This window comes from Pelodiscus sinensis, chromosome 9 (assembly GCF_052426305.1).
Source record: "Pelodiscus sinensis isolate ZL-2025 chromosome 9, ASM5242630v1, whole genome shotgun sequence".
Lineage (NCBI taxonomy): Eukaryota > Metazoa > Chordata > Testudines > Trionychidae > Pelodiscus > Pelodiscus sinensis.
In genome coordinates this window covers 20,487,128-20,508,542 of record NC_143060.1, presented here as the reverse complement: position 1 = coordinate 20,508,542, position 21,415 = coordinate 20,487,128, and the positions used below count along the sequence as shown (strand labels likewise).

Genomic DNA, 21,415 nt, shown 5'->3' with positions numbered 1-21,415 from the left:
CTCACAGCAGAGGTACAGCCTTTACCAGCATTTAAGCCTGACAGTATTGTAGCAAAAACAGCCCCTGTCTATGTTCTCCTGTTACCTGCAACCAGAGCTGATGCAGAAAAAGCATTTCAAAGATTCTTCTGAAAGACATTCACATGCTTCGCTTACAATATCTTTATGAAAGTTCCTGGGTGCCTTCTTTATTCAATAACGATTAACTACAGATGCATGCATTATAGGCTGAATATATTCTCATGAACAGAAGCTGAATGACAATTGAACAGGCACTGCATTGTACGTATTTCAGCTGCCCTCTGTTCTGTTCTTTTCACACTTCCAGTAATTATAATGAATGGATCTCAGCTTATTTTTCAGTGTTAAAAACATAGCCACACATACACTGCTTTGTAAAGACAAATAGGTATCAAGTAGATCTTACCATGTATGTGCCACTGTGAAGCGACGACGTTGACGGATGCTTTTATTCACCAGCAACTTTCTGAAAAAGCACGGAGAGTTCCTTGGAGAACTGCGAGGTGAAATTTTTGGAGATGTGGGTCTGTTCCCTGGCAGTTTGGGAAGCTCAAGTTCTAAATGCATTTGTTCTTTGAAAGTCTTTATATAAACATCTGATTCTGGAGCAGCAAGTTCCCTGGAAGAATCTTTTGCTGTCATAGCTTGAATGTGGTGTTAGCTTTCACCATTCAGAAAACATAACAAAAAAACATCACAGAGACATTGCTTCAGATTCCAATGCAGATAGATTTGGCAAAGCTTAGCCCAGTCATTCCCAAGGCTGAGTCCCGAATGGAAAAGCTGCCTAAAACAACAGCAGCCTAAATCGAAGAATGATAAGTCAGTGCTGTCAGATAGACCTTTATCAGCCCAGCTTTCCCTCTGAAAATGCGCCAAAGTGCTTTCTGTGTCAGTAGCCTCCTTGTGGATGTGGCTTGTCTGCAAGCTACACACTGACATTCACTGAATTCATTCAGCTGAACATACCAGCTCATGAAAAATTCATGAGAACTCCCTCCCAATCAATCCTTTTAATAAAATACTTCATCAAGAAAAAAGATACTGGATTTGTCTGCATATAGTAAGAAAATAAAGCTGTTTATAAACAAATTACAAAACGATGTAACCTGGTTCATTCAGGCCCAACATAGAAAGATCTTCATTCAGAATTGTTTGTGTAATCCACACTGCAGTAGCTCCACCCATGCCATGCTTATTGGCTCAATATTGTTTTGACAACTGGACTCTATTCAGTCCTTCCTTATGCTGTGTATGTGTCATATTTTCATGAAATTTTAAAGAGGGTTTTAACACAGTTATAGTATACGGTGCTAATCTCTCTGCTCTCAAGCAACCTCTGTGTACATCCGAAGGGTCTCTGATGTTGACTTTTCTGAACCAAACCAATGCTGGCATAAACACATGATTTGCAGGAGGGAAAGGGAAAAAATTCAAAGTGGCAGTTGAGCAGAAAAAAAAAATCAGAAGCTACTAATTATTACCTGAAACGTTGGTAATATCTTCAAGAACATGCATCCTATAATTGGAGTAGCATACTATGGAACAGTTCTCATTGCTCTTATGGAAGGTCTACAAAGGTTGAGCAAAAGAAAAACACAAACCCTTATGGCAGTGTGAGCCCACCGATCTTAAAGGAGAACAAGAGCAGAAAGGATGACGGCGAACACTGACGATTGAGAAATCTGCCAATTCCACTGGAGCAGGAGGAAATTAATTGAAATGTGAACTTTTATTTCAAAGTCTCAGACGTGTTAATCTGTATCTTCAAAAACAAGCAGGAGTCCTGTTGCACCGTAAAGACTAACAGATTTATTTGGGCATAAGCTTTCATGGGTAAAAAAAACACTTTGTCAGATGCTTCAAAGCTTATGCCCAAATAAATCTGTTTGCCCTTAAGGTGCAACAAGACTCCTCATTGTTTTTATTTGAAAGGAAGAATGTTATTTATGGAATATTTTAAAGATGAGCCCAGTATTGTGAAATTTAATTATAGAATAGAATCACAGAAATGTAAGACTGTAATGTACCTTGATAGGTCATTTAGTCCTCCACACTGAGGCAGGACTAAGTATTATTTTGTCCATCCCTGACAAGTTTGTCTAACCTTGTCTTAAAAACCTACAGTGATGGAAATTCCTCAGCCTCCCTAGGCAATTTGTTCAAATGCTTAATTACCTTTGCCATTAGCAAGTTTTTTCTAATGTCTAACCTAAATCTCCATTGCTGCAATTTAAACCCCTTGCTTCTTGACCTGCTCCCCATAGGAGTTATCCACCTTCTCTCTATTTATTCTTCCTTTTATAACATTTTAAATGCTTGGAAATTGTTCTGTCCCTCTCACCCCCTCTTCTCTAAACTATACAAACACAATTTTGTCAATCTTTCCTTTTTGTTGCTCTCCTCAGGACTCTCTCCCACTCGTCCACATCTTTCCCAAAGTGCGGTGCCCACAGCTGGACACAGTACTCAGATGAGTCTTTATCAGTGCCATGTGGGGTGGAAAAATTATTTCTTGTAATCAATTATTACTCTGAAAACGGTGGTAGGCAAAAAATGGATGGGACAGTAGAATGATTTCTGAGCATGTTGTGTGTATTCATACTGCATTGCTTTGTTTTGTCATTAGATGCATATGGGACCAAATTTTACATATAAAAGGCAATAGAATCCAGGCAAGGAGTTTAGAGGGAAGATTATCTTGTCTTCTTGTACATTAGAGTTGTTAGTGGCTGGAATGTGATGCTACTGGCTGAGGAATAGGTAAGAACATCCTCCATATTTAATTCGGAGCAGATGGCCCTTTAAATAGAAGTAAATTATTTCTTAGATTGTGTGTGTAAGCTGGTCAGCTCTGGGAGGGGCGCCTCCCTTTCGGGGTCAGTGGGTGGCCACTCCAACCCACTATGCCGGGAGCAGTCTCTGCAGGGAATTAACGTATCAAATGACCCGTCCAGGGTCCCCCGCTCTTACCTCAGGGCAGGGTGACAAAAGTAAAACAACAACGAAGGTGGCCTGGGTTTGGGCAGGCCAGCAAATGATAGTCAGAGGCCCGTCTTTAGTTCATGGTGGGCCGCCAAGTCTATGGTTAGGAAGGCCCAGGCCTAGTTCAGGGCAGGTAAACAGTTGAGATCCCAGCCTTCAGTCAGGGCGGGGCAGCATGTAACAATTTACAAGCCCAGCCCTTGGTCAGGGCGGGCCAGCAAACAAATAGTTTATAAGGCTCAACAGTTTATCAAGGCCCAGCCCGGGTTCAGGGTGGGGCCGCAGGAAAGCAGTTTGTAACATAATCTACACAATTGAGGTCTCCTTACTCAGGAGGGTTGCAGGCAGCTCGCCGGCAATGGTGGAGAGGGGGAGGCTACCACCCAAGCGGTGGGTGCAAGACGGGGGCACAGGCCCGCCCACTCCACTGTGCCCTGGCCCAGGGCCCTAGAGGCAGCAGTTTACTGCTGCTGGATCAGCGGGGGCTCCAGCCCAAAATACGCTGATCTGGGCACGTCTACATCCATGCTGTCCCCTGGGCCTCTTCCCTCCTCCCCCTCAGCGCCTACCTGGCAGTCGCGTAGGACTCCCGCAGAGTCACAGGGATCCAGGTCCATTGGCCACTCCTCAGCGGCTTGCAGGGTGTTTGGTGAGTCCGGGGGAGTCTGTTGTTCCTCTGGGCCGCTGTGCAGCAGAGGCCCCAGGGGTCCACGCCAGCTCACCACCTCCCCAGGTGTTTGCTCCACTCCATGGCATGCAGGGGAGCCCTCTGGCCTCTGCTGTGCCTCCAGGCCGCTGTGCAGCAGGGCCCACGCCAGCTCTCCACCTCACCATGCCTTAGCTCCCTTCCTCGAGGTGTAGGGGAGTCCTCTGGCCTCTTCAGTGGCCGGGGCCTCACTGGCCTGGCTGGCAGGCTTTTTACCTCTCTGGCCACACCCCTTGGCTTCCAGCCAGGTGGCTCATTAGGGCCAGGCATAGCCCACCAAGGCTCAGGGAGGGGCGCCTCCCCTTCAGGGTCAGTGGGTGGCCACTCCAACCCAATACAGTGTGAAAAGTGAAGAATGAAAGCTAAAACCATGCCCAATCATGCCGGAGCTAGGAGGAAATATTCTGACATCTCAACAAGAGTTAAATGCTGCTGCTAACATATCAATTACATAACACGCCACCCAAATCTCAGGGATTTACATATCTCTTTTCATCCATAAATCTCAAAGCAGTTTAGCTTCATTTTTCAATTGGGAAATTGAAACAGAAGTTATGAGACCTCTGCAAGTCACTTAGCAAGTCAATGACCAAGTTCAGAGAAGAACCCAGGTCTCCCCCAACCTTCAGTCATGCTCAATCCACTAACTCACTGCTTCCTGTTTATCTTCATTTCCATTTCCTGGCACTATTATCAGTAACATCACTTGGCTAACGCTGATGTAATGCATATAGGCCTGGTGACGAGGGGCAGGAGCAAAGGAGGCAGCTGCCCTGAGGCTCAACAATTTAAAAGGGCCCAGAGCATCTAGCTGCTACTACAGCAGTTACATTGGCAACAGCAGCAGCCAGAGCCCCGAACCCTTTAAATCTCCATCAGGCATCATGTACCTGGGGACACTCAAGGGATGACTGGGAAGGCTGGCTGGAGGAGACAAGTCTCCAGCCCCCATCCCTTTACCTCAGGCCCTGCCCCTTCCACAGGCCTGGAAAGGCCCCCCTTTGTCCCGGGATCAGCAAAGTCTGTCAGATGCCCTGGATGCATACAGACAAACCTTTTCTTCTGATATTCGCATGGCCTTTTAAGTTGGGGGAAGATGAATAGCATGAAGAGTTACATGCTCAGAAAAGGAGGAGGAAACTAAAAAAAAAAAAAATCACTAAATCTCGGTCTCTTCAGTACAGATCTCCTTCAGGCCTAAAAGCTGCTGTCATCTTCCACATAGCAGAAAAGGTCCAGAAAGTAGTAATACTGTATAGAGCTTACCTCAATTGCTGCTATGCTATTTCCCTTTCTACTTGCACAAAGGTAGAAAAGATCTGTCTGCTCCCTTTCTAAAAAGAGAGAATAATGAGATACTGTGTATCTCAACTCTAACCCCCCAATAGAACAAAGAGAAACATTTAATCATTTGAAAACATAATGTGTGACATCAGCTCTTATATTACTCTTCACTTTGCCTATATTGATAGATAATAAAACACAAAAGAATACTTGCAAATCATTCCAAACTGTTAAAATTCATGTAAATGCTTAGTCTGGAGTTCAAAACAAAATTCACTTCCTGCATCTCCCATTGGTCAGGAACAGCTCAAGTAAGCAGCTCTGGTGGCCCGCCAGCAGCTAACCCTGATGAACTACATGTGGCCGGCGTGCCAGAGATCTTCCACCCCTATTCCAACACATCAGGAGGCAAAACAACCTATGGAGATAGTAACACTAAACCAATTCAATGCAGAGAATGTATATGGCAGTTTGAAGAATTAATATTTCCAAACAAATGCAAAATCCTTTAAGAAGAATATTTTGAAAGCAGAGGGGAAGAAAGGGGGGTTTACACAACATCTCCAAACACGCTGCAAGACAGAAAGCCATGAGCACAGAATAGATAAATATGAGGAAGCTACGTATCTGTAACTGGAGGTCCTTCAAGATGTGTGTGTCTCTGTATTCCGCTGAGACTTCAGACCAACTGCCATGCCTTCAGAGCTGGACAATTTGAAAGTTGTAGCATCTGCTATCCTGTATATGCACTCTTGTCCTGACACCTGGTTTTGTCCAAAGTGATAAAAGGTGGGACAGTCTGATTGCATCTCCAGCTTCTTCTTCACCGCAAATCAAACAGATCAACAGCAGAGGGGAAGGAGGGTGGGAAGTGGATCAGAGATAGGGACCATACATCATGAAAAAGATCCAGTTGCAGGTAAATCACCTCCTCCTCTTCTAAGAGTAATAGTCCCTTCTGTGTTCCATTGAGGGCGATTCACAGACAGCACACTGGAAAGGACATTTGAACTGAGGACAGTTGTGTCAAATGAGGTATCCATCACATAGTCCTGCACTAAGGTACAACATTCAGTGAATGCACTTTTCAACACCATGCAGCCACCCTTCAGGTGTCTGCAAATGGCACATCATGGACAGAGGCCGTAAATGGTGCCTAGTCTCCTGTGTAATGGGCTCTCACCCCAAGCAGTGGAGGCAGTCCTGACAACTGATAGAGCACAAAGTACCCCAAAATTCACTTGGAAACCCTTTGTGTGGAGATCACCTGCCACTTAATCCCCTCAACTACAGCAACAAACAGAGTGATTGATGTTCTACATGCAGAGGATGAGACCAAAGTCCTGAAGATATCAAGGGAGTGAAAGCACTGCTCCTTTAATGAGTTGCGAATCCTTGGAAAGAAACCAAATAAGCGTATAGGCTGGCACCAAGATACAACCTTTTCTTAGAAATTTGAGGTGCAGGCACAGGACAAATATGTCCTTATGGAACGTGGTGAAAGGAGGACCATCATCATGGCTCCATGTTCACTTAGCCTTCCCACCAAAATAACCACTGGGAAGGTGACTATCATGGAAAGGAGGAGCGTGAAGACAGTGGTTTGAAGGCCAGTTTCATTTACGCTGCGTGACAGACTGCTAGCTAAGCCAGAGCTCTGACACTACAACCTGGCTGAAAAGGGCAAGGCCAGCTGAGTAGGTCCATGCCTGAAGGGCTAATGGGAAACAGCCATGGGCCTCATTAGCCAGAGGTCAAGATAAGCCAGAGGGAAAGTGGAGGGGGAGGAGCCAGAATGTGGCTGAGTGTACTCCCCATCCAGATGGAGAGGCTGCAGGAATCACAAGCAACGCTCTGTAAATAGAGATGGTGGGAAATTGGCACGGACAATAAAAGGCATGGGTGATTGCACCAGAAAGTGTCTCTGGTTGATCTGTGACCGAAGAAGGAGTTCCAGGGTAAGGTGCCTGAGCAAGGACCTTGCCACAGCTGATAGAACAATACATTCAAATTTCTCAGAAATTGTGAGATGATGAATATTGTGAAGGCAGACCCAGGGGTGGGCAGACTGTTGGGTCAGTCTTCTGACGCTTACAAGAGGCTTCATATGGCCTCTGGTGGAAAACTGAGTAGTCCTGAATCTCTGTGTAGGTGGAACAATTTCTGCTTGGGTGCAGGTATATAGATACCCAGAAATTGAAGTTGGAAATTGTTAATCTTCTGATTAAACAGATCGACTCACACAAAGTCAGTTGTATTCTGCACCTCTCTGGGGAAACCAGATGAATCAAACCACTGTTCTGACTGAATGATAATGCCTGTGGCCAAAGCGTGTGATGTGGTATCCACAGCATCCATGGTCAAATGTAGCACCATTCTAGCGTCCAACTTCTCTTCCTCCAAGATATACTTAATGGCTACGTCTACACTGGCCCCTTTTCCGAAAGGGGCATGCTAATTTTCAACTTCAGAATAGGGAAATCCGCGGGGGATTTAAATATCCCCCGCGGGATTTAAATAAAGATGTCCTCCGCTTTTTTCCGGCTTGGGGAAAAGCCGGAAAAAAGCGTCTAGACTGGCCCGATCCTCCGGAATAAAGCCCTATTCCGGAGGATCTCTTATTCCTACTTCGAAGTAGGAATAAGGCTTTATTCCGGAGGATCGGGCCAGTCTAGACGCTTTTTTCTGGCTTTTCCCCAAGCCGGAAAAAAGCGGCGGACATCTTTATTTAAATCCCGCGGGGGATATTTAAATCCCCCGCGGATTTCCCTATTCTGAAGTTGAAAATTAGCATGCCCCTTTCGGAAAAGGGGCCAGTGTAGACGTAGCCAAAATATTCAATTTGGTACGGCAGTTTTTAAGGTAAGTCATAGAATCATAGGGTTGGAGGAGACCTCAGGAGGTCATTGCATCCAACCCCTGCTAAAAGCAGAACCAATCTCAACTAAATCATCCCTGCCAGAGCTTTGTCAAGCCAGGACTTAAAAACCTCTAGGGGTGGAGATTCCACCACCTTCCTAAGTAACCCATTCCAGTGCTTCACCACCCTCGTAATGAAATAGTTTTTCCTAATTTCCAACCTACACCTCCCCCACTTTAACTTGAGACCATTGCTCCTCGTTCTGTCATCACTAAGAACAGCCTCTCTCCATCCTCTTTGGAACCCCCATCAGGAAGTTGAAGGCTGCTATCTAATCTCCCCTCATTCTTCTCCTCTGTAGACTAAATAAACCCAAATCCTCCAGCCTCTCCTCGTAAGTCATGTGCCCCAGCCTCCTAATCATTTTTGTTGCCCTCCGCTGAACCCTCTACAATGTGGCCACATCCTTTCTGTAATGGGGGGCCCAAAATTGGACACAATACTCCAGATGTGGCCTCACCAGTGCTGAATAAAGGAGAACAATCACTTCACTACATCTTCTGGCAATGTTCCTACTAATGTACCTCATCTGCTGTTAGCCTTCTTGACTACAAGAGGATACCGTTGACTCATATCCAGTTCCTCATCCACTGTAATCCTCAGGTCCTTTTCTGCAGAAAAGGCCAGGGTATTCCAAATTGTTTGGGCTGATTGGTGAAAGGCATCATTGATCAGTAGAGGAATAAAGGATATCCATTAACTTGTTTTTTTTTTACTTCCTCCAGTGGAATATGAAGTTCATCCACCACCTTTGGTGGGAGTTGGAATTTCCAAAAGTCATCTGGAAACAATGGAGAAGCTAAAGTTACTGCAGCATCTGGAGAGGATGACAGGAAATGCTCTTGTTCTAGTGGTACTGTCATAGCTGGATTCAGCAGTTTGTCTTCCATAACCAGTTCAGAGCACCTGCTTGAGAGTGCCCTAAGAGATGATAGTTATGAAGCCTTCCTCACTGAATGAGTGGGTTCCCAGGGTGGATACTGGGGCCAGCAAGATGGATCCAGCAGAAAGGTGGAAGGTCGCAGGGAAAGGACAATCAATGACTTCCCTGCTGCTAAAAAGGAGCATATTGCCAAACTGATGGCAGTCTGTACAGGGCATTTGCCCTGCACTGGCCCTTTAAGGGCTGAGAGTAAAGCCCTCTGCTAATGAGGGCCCAGCTGGGGGCTATATTAAGAAGGACTCCTGGAGGGAGGAGAGAACGGACTGCTGCTCTGGCAGGAGAGCAGTAGGGACCTGACTGCCAGGGAAGCGGGAGGCTTCCTGGAGGTAGAGCAGTGCGGGGGAAAGAAGACAGGGCTGGGAAGGCTCTGGCCAAGTAAGCCCCCAGGCTGCAAGGCCTGAAGCTACTGGGGCTGCGGGAGGCAGGCATGGCAGGCAGGGGCAGCAGGTCCACACCCCTTTGCCAGTGATGAGTGGCCATTACAGACTGCAGTCTGCCCCAAGGTAGGGACTAGATGAAGACTGGCAGTGGGTCACTGAGGCAAGGTGGGTGCAGGGGAAGTGGGTGTTCCCAGGGAGAAGAACTGGGGGCCCCTGGGAGAAGGGAGAACCGTGGAGTGTGCAGTGGAGTAAACAACATTCCCCCCGCCCCGGAAGGGGGCACAGAGAGACTGGAGTGGGCACTGCCGGAGAGCAGTGTCCTGAAGAGGACACCAGGGTTAAAGATGAACACGGGGAAATACCAGCTGGAGGAAGGTGCCCAACAAAACAACAAGCTAATTCCCAAGGCCAACCAGCTGAAGGTGCCATGCTGGTGAGTCGGCCCCGTGACACAATCCTTTAGGGTACTTGTGCTGGCAGTAAGGAACGGATCTTTGTGCTCCCTTGGACTCCTCCAACGAGAACTCAGATTTCAGTTCCAATAGTGGTACCTTCAGAGCGGGCAGAAACACGTAAACCACAGGAATATGAGTCGACACGTGACCTGATTTCACCAAGTCCTAGATAGGTGACTGGCCCTCCCTAGGTGCAGTTTGCAGAAGAGAGCATAGAGAACTTGGTTCCTCTAGGATGAACTCTCTCATGTGGCTACAGTCATTTCTCCAAACGCCCCAATGTTATGATATTTGTTCCATAGCTAGAGCTGATGCCAGAACAAACAACTGTCCCAGAACCAACAGATCCTTTGTCTTAAGAGAGGAAGACATTCCTGGCAAATGGGTCTCAGTGCTTGATGCCAGGGGATCCACTGGTGTGTGAGATTTCTTGTTGCAATTGGAATGCCCTGTCTGTCTGTGGCTGGAACTCATAGAAGGCACATCATCCTTCTTTCGTTGGAGGAAACCTTAACTGCATATTTATGTGCATGTTTCCTTGCCTCCCAACTAGACTCTATTATGTGATCCATAGTGGCAGAACCACCAGAGATAGACTCAATCTCCACAGCCAGAGGTGCACTGCTAGCTCACTCGAGCCAATATATGGGGGGGGTCTCCTTGACCTAAATTGGACTGAGGCCTTATGGCAGCTTCCACGAGCTGCTTCTTGAGGTGGAGAAGGTGTGGCCCTCTCAGGCATACGTTGCAAAGGACTGGCAGATACTGCACCTGGATGAAGTGTGGGCTTCTCCCAAGCAGCAGAGTTAACGTTGGTCCTCATCGCTGACTAAGAACAAACTATGTGCAGGAGGAGGAGCAGATCCTGAATTCTGGCACCTTTGGCATAACTCAGTACCTGTGTGTGGGTGCTGGAGGTGGGGGACTGGAAAACAGATTCCCTAAAAGTCCCAATCCTACCAAAACTGTTACTAAAAATGAAATTACACAAAAACAGTAAAACAAAAAAGAAAACTAATTATATGAAACTGTAATTTTTTTTTAAATGTGCCAGAGACAAGAGGACATTAGCAGCTCTGACTATGCAATGGTAAGAAGTAACTGGAAAGCAGATGGACTGCTTTATTACCCTTTATTACCTCAAACAAAAACATGAGGTGAAGCAAGGGCACATGAATGTAGCAACAGACGGTACTACTTTCAAATTCTCTGGCTCCTGATGTATGGCATACATATGTAAACACTTAGAGGAATACAAGCCCACCTATGGAGGGGAGGTCCAAAGGGGCACCCAGCTTCCCTTGGCCCCACCTCTTCCGCCCTAAACCTCGCCCCTTCCAGGAACACAGAGCTGCCACACCCTTTACCTTGCCAGGGAGCCCACAAACACTGTCAACTTACTGTTGGAATACAAGAGGGACCATCTCTCAAAGAAAAAACACCACATATGTATTACAATACTATACAGGCAGTCCCCGGGTTACGTACAAGATAGGGACTATCGGTTTGTTCTTAAGTTGAATTTGTATGTAAGTCGGAACTGGCTCCAGATTCAGCCACTGCTGCTGAAACTGACCAGGGGCTGACTACAGGAAGCTGGAGGCAGAATTGCTCTGCCCCCAGCTTCCTGGAATCAGCCACTGATCAGTTTCAACAGCGGCTGAATCTCGAGCCTGGGACAGAACAGCTGGGCTGCCAGGTAGGTCCCTGCAGGACCAACCCAGCAGCACCCCAGCTGCTCTACCCCAGGGTCCACAACAAAAGCCTGGTCTGCTGGGGGGGGAGGGGGGTGCAAATGAGGAGTAACGGTAGTTCGAACTAGGAAGCCTAGTTCGAACTACCTAGTTCGTGCCCCGTGTAGCCTCGCTGCACGGGGTTCGAACCAGCGGGGTTTTAAAGATGGTGGCTCCCCGCTTATGCAAATGAAGCCCGGGAAATTCAAATCCCAGGCTTCATTTGCAAGTGCGGTATGCCTACATTACCCTGCTAGTTCGAACTAGCGGGGTAGTGTAGACATACCCTCAGGGACTGCCTGTACACAAAAAGAATTCACGAACTGCAAACCATTAACATTTGAAACCTATTTCAAACACAGTACAGACATACACAGAGCATATTGGCCAAACTTACCTAGAACCTGAGATTTCCTATGTTAATTTAAATAAAAAACTAACAGTCTGTGTTTTCTCCTGAACGTGGCTGTCTCTCTAGTTCTGTGTACTAAGAAACTCTCCAAAGCCTTTAATAGTCCTGATTTGGCACTAATAAGACTCATCTATATTGGCTGTGAAGGAGATTCAACAGACTGCTCAGAGTCATAGCACATAAAAATGTCCTGTAATGCTCTTCAAAACAAAGTAACTTTTATATTTTTGGAGTAAAATACTTAGGATGTGAAACACTGATAGCTAATTGACCTATGGAAGAGGCAGCTGGAAGAACTTCTGCATCCTTGTATGATGATAAAAGTGAAGAGGGGGCTACAAAGCAAGCAGAATTCAATCACATACACATTAACAGGAAAGGAATGAAGAATGAACTCGAAGAAACAGACAAGGTGTAATTCAGTTTACAGCAAGGGAGATTTTCCTTTACTTTGAGCTTTTGGTGGGGACAATTCCTTTTAAAACATAAAAGAAAGTAAGAAATCCTAGAGCTGAAGAAAATAAACATGTACAAGATGCTAAGTTAATGCCTTTTGAGACTACAACAAGAGATAATCAGACAATTGAACAAAGAAAAATCAACCCTGGTTGAAAACGTTCATTAACACAGAAATTGGTTAATATATAAATACAATCAACAGCCTGGAATAAAACCTTTAAGAGCAACTATTAGCAAACTTGCTGATATCTACATACAAAACTAAGAAATCATGCTAAAGAGCCCCAGAATTAGTTCAAGTGAGACAGGCAGAAACTAAGAAAATGATCAACATCATACCCATTGAATCAGAGACGCAAGCCAATGGAAGTCTGAAGGTGCAAATCTGATAAAAATCAATAATATTAACAGATAATCATAAGAACTCATTATTTCTCATAACTACTAAAATTAATCTAGGTTTAGTAACATGAATACTTTAGTAGGAATTATGATTTTGTTAGCAAATTAGTAAATAATATATTAGAAGGAAAAACACTAGAAGGATATTTTATTTCCATTGCTCCAGATTAAAACAGTTTTAGGAAGAACAGTGGGTGGAAAGGGTGATATTTTACAATCTTTGGCAAACCAATAATTGTAAACAAAGTCTGTATGAAAGAGCCATCTATTACATACTGACTTGCTAATGCATCAACTGGAAATGACGGATTGCATTCAAACCCAGTGGTCAGGAGAGAAGACATGTATAGAAGATTAGGGTGGGAATCTCAAGAAGTCATCTAGTCCAGAGTTTCTCAAACTGTGCTCCGCAGAGCTCCAGGGCTCCGCGAGACATCTCCAGGGTCTCCGCGAGGTGGACAAACTGGAAACATCGATAGGTACAACACATACAATCAGTGGACTGCTGGGGCTCTGCATAAAGTTTTATGCATGTAAAGGGCTCCGGAGCCCAAAAAATTGGAGAACCCTGTAATCTATTCCAACCCTCTGCTCAAAGCAGGACCTACTACAACTAAATCATCTCACCCAGGGTATGTCGACACTACAACGTTAATTCGAACTAACTTAGTTCGAATTAGTTAGTTCGAATTAGCTTAGTTCGAATTAACGGATCCAGACTAAAAAACTAGTTCGAATTAGCGTTTTGCTAATTCGAACTAGCATGTCCACATTAAGTGGACCCTGAACCGGGGTTAAGGATGGCCGGAAGCAGTGCCGGCGGGCATCAGAGGAGGACTTAGAGCGTGGAGATGCTGTCTCAGGCTAGCCGAGGGCTGTGCTTAAAGGATCCCGACCCCCACCCTGGACAGACAGTTCTCAGGGGTGCCCCGCTTGCAAAGCAGTCCTGGCTTGGAGTGCCCGGACTACCCACACTGGGCACATCACAGCACTCGGCCATCAGACCGGCTGCACTTGCCTCAGGCTGCCATCTGGGGAGAGGAGGCAATTGGGGGGCTGCAGGAGAGCTTCCACCCCCAGAAGCCCACAGAGCCAGCCCAGTCCTCCCCATCAGGGGCTCGTGCCCCATTCCTCCCTCACCTCCTTCCACTTACCCTTCCCTAGCCCCTCTTCTTGATGTACAAAATAAAGATAACGTGTCTTCCAAAATGGAATCTGTCTTTATTGAACAAAACTGGGGGAGACTGGGAAAAGGAGGTGGGAGAGGGGAAGAGAGAGGGTGGGAGAGGGGAGGGCAACTAAAATGATCAGGGGGGTTGGGAACAGGTCCCATATGAAGAGAGGCTAAAGAGACTGGGACTTTTCAGCTTAGAAAAGAGGAGATGGAGGGGGGACAGGATAGAGGTCTCTAAAAGCAGGAGTTGGGTGGACAGGGTGCATACAGAAAAGTTCTTCATTAGTTCCCATAAAGAAGGACTAGAGGACACGAAAGGAAAGGAATGGGTAGCAGGCTTCAAACTAGTAACAGAAAGTTCTTCTTCACAAAGCAGAAGAACTGTGGAACTCCTTGCTGCAGGAGGCTGTGAAGGCTAGAACTAGAACAGAATTTAAAGGGAAGTGAGATAAAGTGATGGAGGTTGGGTCCATGGAGTACTATTAGCCAGGGGGTAGGAGTGGTGTCCCTGGCCAAGGTTTGTGGAAGGCTGGAGAGGGATGGCACGAGACAAATGGCTTGGTCACTGTTTTCGGTCCATCCCCTCCAGGGTCCCTAGGGTTGGCCGCTGTCGGCAGACAGGCTACTAGGCTAGATGGACCTTTGGTCTGACCCAGGACGGCCATTGTAAGCTCAGGGCTCAGGTTCGGAGGCCTCAGTGGACCACCTTGATTCTCTTGCACACCTGCTCCTGGGTGGCCAGGCTGGCAGCTCTCCTGCCCTAGACGGCCACTTTCCTGTGCCTAGTGCGGAGATCGTGGACAAGGTCCACGATGTCAGCACTAGCCCAGGCGGGTGCCCGCTTGTTGCGGTCCCGGACAAGCTCCCGGGAGCCGCCAGCCTGGTCCCGGGAAGAGGGGGAGAGCTGGGGGGCATCGGGTGGGTGGCTCGATCCGTGCCAGGTGCAGGGTCTGCTGGCTGGGTGCTGGCAGGCTTGCACCTGGCATGGGCACCGTAGCCAGCCCGTGCCCATTTAAGGGGTCTGGGGCCGGGAGGGGGGCAGACGAGTTTCCCTGGTGTTGGCCAGAGTGGCCACCAGGGAAACCTGGGGAGGGCTAGCCTCCCACTAGTTTGAATTAAGGGGCTACACACCCCTTAATTTGAACTATCTAGTTCGAACTAGGCTTAATCCTCGTAAAATGAGGTTTTCCTAGTTCGAACTAAGCGCTCCGCTAGTTCGAATTAAGTTCGAACTAGCGGAGCGCTAGTGTAGCACCTATCAAAGTTAATTCGAACTAACGCCCGTTAGTTCGAATTAACTTTGTAGTGTAGATATACCCCCAGGGCTTTGTCAAGACGAGACTTAATAACTTTTAAGGATGGAAATTCCACCACCTTCCTAGGTAACCCATTCCAGTGCTTCACCACCCTCCTAATGAAATAGCTTTTCAAAATATCCAATTTAGACCTCTCCCCCCTGCAACTTGAAACCCTTGCTCCTCCTCCTGTCATCTGTCACCACTGAGAACAGTCTCTCTCTATCCTCTTTGGAACCTCCCTCTTCAGCTAGTTGAAGACTGCTATCAAATCCATCCTCACTCTTCTCTTCTGTGGACTGAATAAGGCCAGTTCCCTCAATCTCACCTCATAAGTCATGTGCCCCAGAGACCTAATTATTTTTGTTGTCCTCTGCTGTACTCTCTCCAATTTGTCTACATCCTTTCTATAGTGGGGGCCCAAAACTGAACACAATACTTCAGATGTGGCTTCATCAGCACCGAATAGTGGGGAATAATCACTTCCCTCAAGCTGCTAGCAATGCTCCTCCTAATGCAGCCCAATATGCCATTAGTCTTCTTGGCAACAAGGACACACTGTTGAGTCATATCCATCTCCTTGTCTACTGTAACCTGCAGGTCCTTTACCACAGAACTGTCGCTTAGCCTGTCAGTCCCCAGCCTGTAGCAGTGCAAGGGATTTTTCCTTTCCAACTGTACGACTTTGAACTTGTTGTACCTCATTAGATTTCTTTTAGCCCAATCCTCCCATTTTTCTAAGTCACTCTGGACCCTATCCCCTCCCAGCAAATCTACCTCTCCCAGTTTAGTGTCAGCCACAATTACATTGCTGCATAATGTTTTTAATTCCTTTTAAATTGCCTGTTGTATGGTATTTACTTCCATCTGTGCTTGAATTCCACACAAAAACAAAAAAAGAAAAGATGGTGAACAGGCTCCTCCCTATTCCAGTCTAGATTTCTGGGAAGCATGCATCCTTCTGTAATATTCTTGAACGATACTATTTCCATACATTTGTATAATACTTGGTGACTGTTTCATCTACAATTCCAATCTTCCCTACCAGATTTGGTTTAATCCTTTGAGCTTGAAAGCTGCTATGCATGTGACAGGATCAATAGCAGAGGAGGTGATGAGAATGTCAGAATATCAAAAACAACATTAGTACCTCAAGAACTGAGTTTGTATGGTATTTGGGGGAGAAAAATCTAGTTAAACTGGAAGCAGAGATGGATTATCTTAAACAGAGGTTCTTAAACTTTATTGCACTGTGACTACCTTTTGATAATAAAAAATTACTACACTATCCCAGGATTTGGGACCATAGACGGAGCTTGGCTGATCCACCTACCTTGGAGAGGTGAGGGCAAAGACAATGCCTGATCCCTGCAGCCCTGAGTCTAACCAAGGGATCCAGCCACTGGCAGGGGACCAGTAAGTTGAGCTCTGCCACCCGGAAAAGAAGCCTTTTGGGTTAGGCTCTGGGTACTAGAGATTGAGCCCTAGCAAAGCTAAAGTCAGCCCTGGTGACCTCATTAAAATAGGGTCACAACCTATTTTGGATTCCTGACCCACAGTTTGAGAACCGCTGATGCAGAAGAACATGGGGAATAAAAAAAGATTTCAGGTACATGTGACTTTTTCAAAAATTGATCAAGCTTTTTCTAAACTAAATCTCCACACATTAAGATTATCCACAACTGCAAGCAAGAATGGGTTATATTTCCAGCAACATTTTTTTCCACTATTTATACAATTTACAGTCCCCAAATCAGGATAAAATAAAATACCATTCAGTGCACAAAAAAGTGGAAAGTTCTGCATGCCATAGTGGGAGAGGAAAGGTTGACTCTCTTCACAATGCTTTCTGCCAGTGTCAGAGTAATTGGGTATTTCTTCCAAAAAGTACACTTTGTGAAAACACATTATTTAGATCAAAATAATTAGGAAGCTCCTCACTCTGTCACAGGTCATTGTTCCACCCAGAGACATTAGCAAGGATGAGTCAACCTCTCAGAAAAAAAAAAAAAAGAAAAGAAAAAACTGTTCATGTAACAGATGTTGGAAAACTATATTTTCTTCACACGACATACTCCCAAAAGATAATGCTAACCTGTCAACAAATTCACTAGAGGGTTATTTCAAAGGAATTGCAGATTGCTGGTACTAGTGTTTTAAAAAAGAAAAAGACAAAGACAAACACAAAACTTAATCTTACAATAAAGCAGTCCATTTAAATATCAGATTTTGACATTTTATTTGAAAGGTAAAAATGATTAACCTTTCCAATACCCTTTAATAACTTGAGAATTTTAAAATCTTATTTTAGGTAATTAGTGAATATTAAAATACCGTTCTAAAAGAGCTGTTGAAAAGACATATTTTTGCTCAACAAATAAACTCCCCATCTGTGTACAGAGTAACATATGCTTGCTCTAAATGTAAGTCCCAACTGCTTTTTACCCCGTTGGCTCTTGAAAGGTTATGGTTATGAGGGAGAGAAAACTTGATTCTAGTCCCTCTAATGCAACATCAACAAAAGTGTTCACTTGGTTCCAATTGTTTACATGTTCAAACGGATGGCAGCAGGATTGCACAGATTTCACAGAGAGGAGATCACCATACCCAGAACCTTTATTAATAAATAGTGACTTGGACAAGGAAAAATCTACTTTGACTCTCACGACCTGGCAGCAAGAAAGACCACAATTTTGTAATTTGTACACTGTGGACATCTGATGCAGAAACCACTAAGACATAATACATTTTTAGCTGCACATTGAAATATACAGTCACTTTTCAGGGGAGAATTGTACTTTAAATACCAGCAATGTTCGTTTTGTAGTGCTCCTATGAAATATATATACACCAACAAATGAATGTCATTTAAGCAACATAATGGATTCCCTGTAGAAATTTAAAAATAATATCCCCTTTCTAGAAGGCCCAAGCAGCATACTGAATGCATTCCACTGATGATTACTGTTGGCAAAATATTTAGTAGGTACACAGTCTTCCATTTGAATTCAATTATGTTAATCCTTTCACTTCTACTCTTGATATCACCTCTAGGTCTGTCTGAAAAACCAGCAAATCTGGTAAAATAAGCTCCTATTTTCAAAACCAAAATAAAAAATATTCAGGTGTTTTTATTTTTGTTCATCCTACGCCAATCTTCCCCGTTTTTACACACTAATTTGTTCCCATCTTCCTCACTCTAACAACCATTTTTTCTTTAAAAGCATGTTTCATTAATATTAGGCCCAAACAATAGGACTCAAGATATAGGTGCTCAACTATTCGTTACGACAGTGTGGTAAAGGAAAAGGAAGACTGCAGCCTAGTAAATAAAGTCCTCAATCGTGCATAACGCTAGTATATAAAAATAATACAATTGTAATTGCAAAAGTATCAGCCAGGTGCAAGCCAGGAAGAGCTCTGACTCAGCAGACAAAAAAAAGAGCTCTCAATCCTGAGCTCTTTTATGGAACTCTGAGAAATGTCCAAATCATGAAACAATTTTTTTGGACTAGGAAATAGAAATGATTTTTGAACGGACTGTTTCAGTTTTCTTTTTTCATTCTGTTAGATTTTTTTTCTCTCTCATACTCTCCTCCTGCTTGTTTGCAACATCGGCTGCTTCACCGCCTAGAGCTTCTGGAAGGTGGCCTCTAACAGTTCCATTAAAAATTATGCAACAACTCTGAGGGCTTTGCTTACATTTTACTGAAAATGTCCTAGACAGTGGTAGTTAAAGAAGCTGCAATAAAACTCGTTACTAAATGCATGTGTGCACTGCAGTGTGCTTTAGCATTAGCAAGGCAGATTCCCCCAGCTGTACAGATAGAAAATGTATTAGAATGCCTCATACTGTTTACAACTTTCTGCAATTTCCACTAGCACAAGATGAAAGATAAAAATTTGATTTTAAATGTAATGGTTTAAAATTATACATCCTATATTCTCTACTCCTACAGAAATAGGGGCCCCTGAAATAGATTTGATGACTGGACAAATACAGCTGCTTTTGCAAAAGCTATCAAAAGGGACCACTGTGGAGTAATATAAATTGTCATAGAAAAAACAGCAACACACATAGCAACTAATTGGTTTGCAAAATAAAAAAAAAAGATTTGGAGGTCAAATGAAAAAAATAGAAAGAAGTAAGATACTATTGGAAAATACTTTCCTTGCATTTATCTTAATCTGGTAAAGTTATTCAAATGTAATTGTTTATTGCAAATTGAACAGGATTTATTCAGCTTCTTTGCTGTGGTAGTTCTGAACTCTTGGTATTTAATGCACAGTACACTAAAACTCCATTGGTCTGGAATCTAATGGTCCGGCACCATCAGGAACCCGGAAGTGCTCCGGGCAGCCGGACCATTGGAGCTGCTCTGCCACCGGCTTCCCCGATTCAGCCATTGCTGAAACTGACCAGTGACTGAATCGGGGAAGCCAGGGGCAGCTGGGGGCAGAGCAGCTGAAGTGCTGCTGCTAGGTCCCGTAGCGCCACACCCCGGCACTACTGGACCAACCCGGCAGCACCCCAGCTGCTCTGCCCCAGGTGTCCCCAAGTCAGCCGCTGCTGAAACTGATCAGCGGCTGATTCCGGGAAGCCCGGGGCAGAGCAGCTGGGGTGCTGCCAGGTTGGTAGGGTAGCGCCGCCTCTTGGCGCTGCGGGACCAACCCAGCAGCACCCCAGCTGCTCTGCCCCAGGCGTCCCCAAGAGCAACTGGGGTGCTGCCAGGTTGGTTTTGCAGCGCCAAGGGGCGGCACTATCGAACCAACCCGGCAGCACCCCAGCTGCTTTGCCGCAGGCGTCCTGATTCAGCTGCTGCTGAAACTGACCAGCAGTGCCTGAATCAGGACGCCTGGGGCAGAGCCGGACTATCGGAAGGGAGGGCTATGAGGGGTTTGAGGTGGCATCCCCCCCCCCACACCACCCTAGTCCCCTCATAATCCCCCCTTCCGATAGTCCGGCATATCTGATAATCCAGCACGCCCTGGGTCCTAAAGGTGACGGATTATCAAAAGTTTACTGGATATTCAGTTTTCCTGGTTTCAATTTGTATATATTTTATATTTCTTCCCTTTAAAGATGCAAGTATTATTTATGTAACAGCATTTTGTATTCTGCATGCTTTGTCTCTTAAGAAATGCCCCATACTCCTAAAAGGACACAAAAGACTTGATCCATACTAACCACAGATAAATGACTCCACCTCAAAAAAAGATGCATCAACAGCATTCACCTGAATGGATGCCACTCTACGTATTCAGAAAAGTTACCACTTTAATGTGGCCAGTCTGAAGTTTAGATTACTTGAAAAGAGCACTGGTTGTAGGAGTTCTTTCCTGTAAAAGCATTCAGAATACAGGTGAAGTCACAGAAAAATAATGGTAATCACGGTCCATTAGCTGTTACAAATTATGCAATATACTTTGATATCATGGGGACAGGTCCCATAGGCAGGTAACCACATTTTTCTGTTCTGAGGGGTTTTGTACCCAAATTGCAAAAGAGAATTAATTGTTATGGTGTTATAAAGGTGTTAAGTTGTCATTTTTTTAAAGGGTGTTTTCTTTAGGTAACTACTTTATACAGAAATAAAAGCGTGTGGGTTTTTAAAAACTGGTATATAAGGCATGAAGTATTCACTCTGTTCATGCTGGGAATTGCCTCAGCAAGTTTGATTCTATTTGGTTTAGAATATTTAAGACTTTTAAAACAGCCTGCTCTGTTATGTGCGTAAACCCATTTGTCAGGGTGTGATGTGGGCCACTTACGGTACCGCTACACAGCAACATTATTTCAAAATAATTAGCATTATTTCAAAATAACTTAATCTGCATCTACACAACAGGCAATTATTTTGAAATAATGTCAAAATACTGTCAAGCTGGAGGACTTCTTACTCCAACTCCTGTAACCCTCATTGTATGAGTAAGGGAAGTCAGAGGAAGAGTGCTCTATTTCGAAATCAGTGCTGTGTAGACACTCCCAATTTCGAAATAAGCTATTTTGAAATAAACTACGCAATTGACATAACTACAGCTGTATATTTTATTAATCATATTCTGATGAGGCATACAAACTTCATACATGGCCCAAAGGGGTTAAAGGACAATATTGGGCCCAGGTAGTCCCTCCCCACCCAAACTGCAGAGCGTGCACCAATTAGAGAAGAAGATTAGAAGGGAGCAATACAGCTCAGTCAGGGAGCAGGAAGACAGACCTATCCTGGGAGCTTCTAGACAAGG

At 44.9% G+C, this 21,415-nt stretch overlaps 1 protein-coding gene across 2 annotated transcripts in view; it reads right to left on the bottom strand.

Annotated features, from left to right (window-relative positions):
- The window catches only part of PDE4B (phosphodiesterase 4B), a 413,469-nt gene that overhangs the window by 307,633 nt on the left and 84,421 nt on the right, over positions 1 to 21,415 (bottom strand). The window contains exon 1 of one of the 2 annotated variants that reach the window (XM_075936177.2): positions 428 to 1,132. The exons of the other annotated variant lie outside the window; for it this stretch is intronic. Coding sequence (XP_075792292.1) covers positions 428 to 663 — 236 coding nt within the window. The 5' untranslated portion in view covers positions 664 to 1,132. Of the gene's footprint in view, positions 1 to 427; positions 1,133 to 21,415 lie in introns of those variants that run through there. 2 annotated transcript variants of the gene reach the window in all.